At 38.5% G+C, this 5,693-nt stretch overlaps 1 protein-coding gene across 1 annotated transcript; it reads right to left on the bottom strand.

The window, feature by feature from the left end:
- Window positions 1-1,111: 1,111 nt before the first annotated feature.
- On the bottom strand, window positions 1,112-4,154 carry LRRC14B (leucine rich repeat containing 14B). Its single transcript, XM_066544789.1, has 2 exons — window positions 3,250-4,154; window positions 1,112-1,757 (listed from the first exon to the last, which is right to left on the bottom strand). The coding sequence occupies exons 1-2, from the start codon at window positions 4,152-4,154 to the stop codon at window positions 1,112-1,114; spliced, it is 1,551 nt and encodes a 516-aa protein (XP_066400886.1).
- Between the last annotated feature and the right edge of the window lie 1,539 nt (window positions 4,155-5,693).

Below are 5,693 nucleotides of genomic sequence, written 5' to 3'. Positions count from 1 at the left end.
AGATGGAAAGAATGGCGAGGTTGGAGGGAAAAAAGGTACAGTAGAGGTAAGGATAAAGGAGTATGTGGAATTCTGTCAAAGTATAAGAAAGGTCATATGGGACCCAATTCTGTCATTTATTATTCACAACTCCTTAGTTTAGCAATTTAGATTACCTTTTTATTTTTCAAGTGCTCTGTAAACATAAACAGGTCATGACCATTCACTTTCAACTTACTATCATATGTTTAATCAATAAAACACATTAGAATGTGAGCTGACATCAAAAAAATCATTTAAATGCATGCTGTGGAACCTGTAAGTTCTGCTTAGTACTCAGTCCATTAATTTTTGGCTTGTTTGGGGCATTTTTTAAATAAATTAGCTTAAGAGTTGCTTGCATATTTCCCAAGTACACATTGCAAGAACATCAGCAGAGTCCTCACAGACTGCTTAATATTGCTGAGTAAGTGGGATGAGATCCCCTACTGTCAGCCAACCATTTGGTTTGCTGCCTCCTCAGTGTGGAATTTTACTCCTTATCAAGGACAGTGTATAAGAGAAATTCTGTTTATTGCACTTGCCTCTGCAGAAGAAAGAGGGACAGGGATATGGAGGCTGTTACACATTCTGCATTATTTGGAATATACTACATAAAACACAGATTGGTAAATTCAGGTCATGAGCAGAAAAAAAAAATCAGTGTAGGGAGCCACACATGAGGATATGCGCACAATCTTTTGACCATCCTGCTGGACTTGGGAAAGGACTTCCCTGTTTTTTCTGCAGGGCTACCAGACCAGCTGACAAATCTAGGGGAGCCTGTATAAGAAATCAGCCAAGCTTAAACACCTATTTGATTTACTGAGAAAAAGTGCATTTGTATAAAACAATGCACTATTAAGTGTCCTCTCCTCTTTTGTGAGCAAGTAGTGCTTGTGTAAGGTGTGTGCAACAGGTATAGCATAAGTTACAGTACCTCAGGTGATTAGAGGCTATTGAAATAATAGTAAATTCAGCTGAAAAATTAAAGGAAATTCACAACTGATGACTGAAGGTGCAGATCTAGAAAAGACTAATTTAAGTTCTGATTTGGCAGATCATCTTATCACTACTTCACAATTTTACAAATTTAACTCATTTTGTTAAATGAAGAAGTGAACTTCTCTAAAGTCTCTTTGAAGGACTTGATCAAGTAAGCTCCCAGTTCATTGTTTGTCTCCTGAACAGCTGCATCATAACTCCCAAAGAGTGGTGTTGAAGCCTTCACATCATCTCTATTTGCTTGGAGTAAAATGAAATTAAGCTCCTCTGCTACCCTTTCATATTTTTGGTGATCAAACGTGCAAACACTGGCATCATCAATGGGGTAGGTGATGCCAATAGGGTAGCAATCCCTTGGAACTGGGAACTCCACATTTTTCAGCATTGGCAATTCACAGAGAAATGTGAAAAGGTGTTTAAGTGCTTGGGATGACAGTGGGTTTCCAATAAACTTAAACTCCTGTAGTTTCTGACAAGGGCTTAAACCTAAAATCAACATGTTGACATGAGTGTCTTGGATATTACAGTCCTCCAGGGTAAGACTCCTGAGCACTGAAGAGCAGTGGCTGAGGAGCTTAAAGAATGTTGATGGGTAAAGCTCAGGTATATCGTGGCCACTCAGGTCCAGGGCTTCCAAGTGATTGGCATGGAAGCTATTGGCTAAAAAGGCCATATCAGCATGGTTCAAGGAGCAGTTAGAAACATCCAGCATCTTCAGTGGAGTTTTTAGTGGGCTGCAAAATGAAAGAGAAAAATGTTTTATGGTACAAAATGTTGAAAAGCTACATTTACAAAATTTCATGCATCTAGCCACATTATGAATGCAGCCATGTACCACATAATTTTTTCAAATCTCTCTTGAAAATTGAAGCATGTGACAACAATAGCAAGTATATTTTCTTCCTGAAATTAGTTCCATTAATTATCTCTTTCTATGCATGAGTCCACTGTGCTATTTTAATGGGGATTAATTTACTAACATTCTATGTATCTATTTTTTAACCAGTTATATATTGTAAAGTGTCTGTCACTTGCTGACTTTAACAGCAGATCACTACTACTATAAGAGCATTGGTAGATGCTTCTTGTAGAAAGCTGCAATTATTCCAGAGATTTAGATCATTTCCATTAAGGAAGGATTAATTCCAATATGAAGTAAGTATTCTGACAGGATATCTGCTTTTGTTTCTAGCTGGTTTTTTTCTGCTACATTTTTTAATGCCCAAGAGGTTTACACATTGTATTGTTCTGGAGTTGCAAAGAGACATTTTGATGAAGAAGGATGGAAGAAGTGTAACTGAGATTTTACTCAGATATTTATATTAAATATAAAATAGTTCTGACAAATGAAAAGCAAGAGATCGCTTTCATGCTTACTACACCTTAGTGAGACTTCTGCTACAGGGCTCAGCTGGATCGAGCTTAGAAACTTGCGATTCATTTCAACTGTACCAGTCAATATATGAAGTATGCTACTCACAAACTTTAAATAAAATGGTTTCTTGTATGGGAAGAATTTTAGACCAAGGTCATTTGTCTGGATGAAACTTTTATCTGCCTTTTTTTTAGATGCTCTGAAAAGCTTACAATTAACTTATTACCTGTTCCAATACAAGTACTGCTCACTGGTAGTTTGCTAGCTTTTTGCAAATTGCCAGTTTTCCACTGGAATTCATAATGAATATTCACATATCAGCTTAATTTGCAATGAAAAAAAATCTTGTCTTGACATCAAGAGACACAACAAATAATTCAAATCAAAGTCTCAAATGAAAATCAACTATTCCCCTGCCCTCCTTAAAATACAGTATCTGTGGAAAAGCATATTTACTGACTGTTCTTTAGAGGACAAACATTCACTAGATACTCTAAAAAATGCTTGGAATACAGCTCAGGACTTGCACCAAAGGCCGATGCAAGCTGATTAATACATAAGTTCAAATAAAAAATGTCTGGATATACCAGTCTCTTCTGTGGTAGCTAAAAGTATATTCTCACCAGACGGACTCTGGAAGATTAATCAAAATAGTCAGTTTTTCAAAGTGTATTAGGTATACTTTGGCTGCTGATTCTCCCCAACACATAATCTTTCCTAGCTTCCTGCTGCCCCTTCCCACATACATCCCAAGATACACTCACTTCCCTTACTCTTAGAGATTCCCAGCTTGACGGTGGCACAAAGTGGTCTTTTTTACAGTGTGACTGAAAGCAGGATGACCACATTACCTGAGAAGTTTCTGTATTCTTCCAGTGAGTATAGAAAATGACATACTCAGCTCAGTAAGCTGTGTCATTTCACCCATCTTCTTGCCAATGTTAGTAAGCGTCTGTTCGTCCATAGCTGTGAACCTCTGCACATTAAATGTTCGTGCTGGCAAGGTCAAGGACATCAATAGAGGGAAGTGGATACGGTTGAAGAGCATTTCCAAATGTTCCATTTCCAAGTGAACATTATGAACTATTTCCAGTTTGCGCAACAAGGAGGGATCAGTGAGCTTTATGATATAGAAGAATTTCTGCAAGGTCAGGTTGTCAGACCTGAATGCCACACAGCAGATTTTCAGTGGACAACTGCATTTCTTCAACAGGGCCTGCACGACCAGCTCATAGTTCCACTCTGTAACAAACAAGTCAATTAGTACATTGATACTGACTTCAAAGGTACCTGGATTGCACTGCGTTTGTTGCAGGTAAACCAGGAGATCTGAACAAAGCTTAGAGAGCAGCTGTGTCCTGGCCCACCTGCCCATTGTCTTCTTGCACTTACAAAATTGAACTTCAACATCTTTTATACCAGTCAGGTCGACCACTTTCAACTTTTTCATGTAGGGAGAAGACTGATTCAGCACATAGTCTCTCAGCCCTGTCAGACAGCTTTCCAAGCACACTGAGCATGTTCTATGGCTCAGGTCTTCCTCGTAGTCCAGAGTAGCTCCCAAAAGTTTTCCCATGTTAAAATCAAAAAGCGGCCAGTTCTCTACCAAGTCATGAATCACTTCCCCTTGCTCCAGTAAATAGCTAGCTTTAAAAAGAAGCGGAAAAAGATCATGAGCAACAGCCCCGAGACTCTTCCTGGCAAACTCTGCATTTGACACGAATGCTTCGGCGCTAATGAATCGGAGAGACTTCATGTTGTCCTGGACTCCTTACTGTCATGGAGAGTGACTTCTATATTTAACTAAAGATCCTGGTTGCTTACAGCCTTCTATTTTTATCTGCAACTGCTGTTTGCTGCTAGCGGGAGCCTGGGAAGCCAGAGTGAAGAGTCACATGCTGCTTTCTATTTTAGAGCTACACTGTGAGTCTGCAGTAATGATCTGTGAGATCTTTAGTCAGAGAGCTTTTATGCCCTCATAATTATATCTAAGATAATTCAAGTAAATATAGACTGCTACGCAGCAGGAACAGTAAGATCAGTGCAGCACACATACATGAGAATATTGCTGTATTTTTTTTTATGTCATACAAAAAAGCACTCAGAATTCCACTTAAACAAAAGACATGATCTCTGTTCCACTTTTTTTCAATGAAAGATGCTGTGCTGGGGATTTACATGCTGATTTCAATAGGGATGATTTCCCAGAGTTAGCATTGAGCTTCTCCTAAAAACTACAGCCATAAGGAAAAACTGAGGCACTGCAGTCCTTGAACTACAACAATGCCCCTCCATTTTGCCCTTCCTGTCAGCAAGGAATAGCTGGTACAGTTGCTGCAGTGGAAAAGAAAAAAGACTCTGATTTATTAAAAATATGAATATTGATCTAGTACTGATATCCAACTGTGACGGACAAAGATGCTTTAACAGTTTAAAGTTAGAAAGTGTATGTTTATTGCGATTCTGGGCAGCATCTGGGATAGCTCCCAAATACACACCGCAATTTACAGGTGATTACAGAGTCCTTTTATCTATTGAATACCCAAAATACAAATGCATATTCATAACTTCAGTACATCCCATTGCCTGCTTCATATGGTAATTAGTTAAAAAGCTATTAAGCATGTGTAGTTTGTTCCTTGAAATGGGTCAGTGGTCCCTTTCATGGGGAGGGGTCCCAAAATGAGGAAGTAAATGAAGTCTTCCTAGTTCTGACCTTTCTACCTTTTCAATGCAAATATGACAAATGAACCCTTGGTAGAACTCCCATTCCCCATCTTCAATTGGTTTCAGAACAGAGGAGGCCTACAATTGTCTTATGTTCCTAAAAGCTATTTATCAATTTCTATATTCTTCATTATAAACCCAGCTAATCAAACATTATGTTGACAAGCAATCAAAGTTAACTACTAACTCTTAACCTCATCAAGGCCTACCCATTTATTTTGATAAACTCCAATAAAGCTTATTTCTAACTAAAACCTCAGCGCCTCTAAAATCCTTAAATTCTTTAAAGTTTATGTCTCAACTCTGGAAGAGCTCAGAGTCTTGGTGACCAGGACACTTGTTTGTGGTAGGAGACTGAACGTTGATTGCAAGACAAGCTGAACAAAACACAGCACTGTTAAAACTCTCTCATAACTTCCCAGGCAAGTATCTTAGTGCTCTTGCTTTGAGCAACAGACAGTCTTTTCTTTCCTGTTATTTAAGAAATTGTGATACTGAATGGGAACACATTCAAAATCTATCCAGGCTAGGAGAAAAACCTCTGTCACCTACCTATCACAAGAGCAGA

The sequence above is a fragment of the Molothrus aeneus genome, chromosome 1 (assembly GCF_037042795.1).
Source record: "Molothrus aeneus isolate 106 chromosome 1, BPBGC_Maene_1.0, whole genome shotgun sequence".
NCBI classification, from domain to species: Eukaryota; Metazoa; Chordata; class Aves; order Passeriformes; family Icteridae; genus Molothrus; species Molothrus aeneus.
This window is presented reverse-complemented; position numbering and strand designations above follow the sequence as displayed.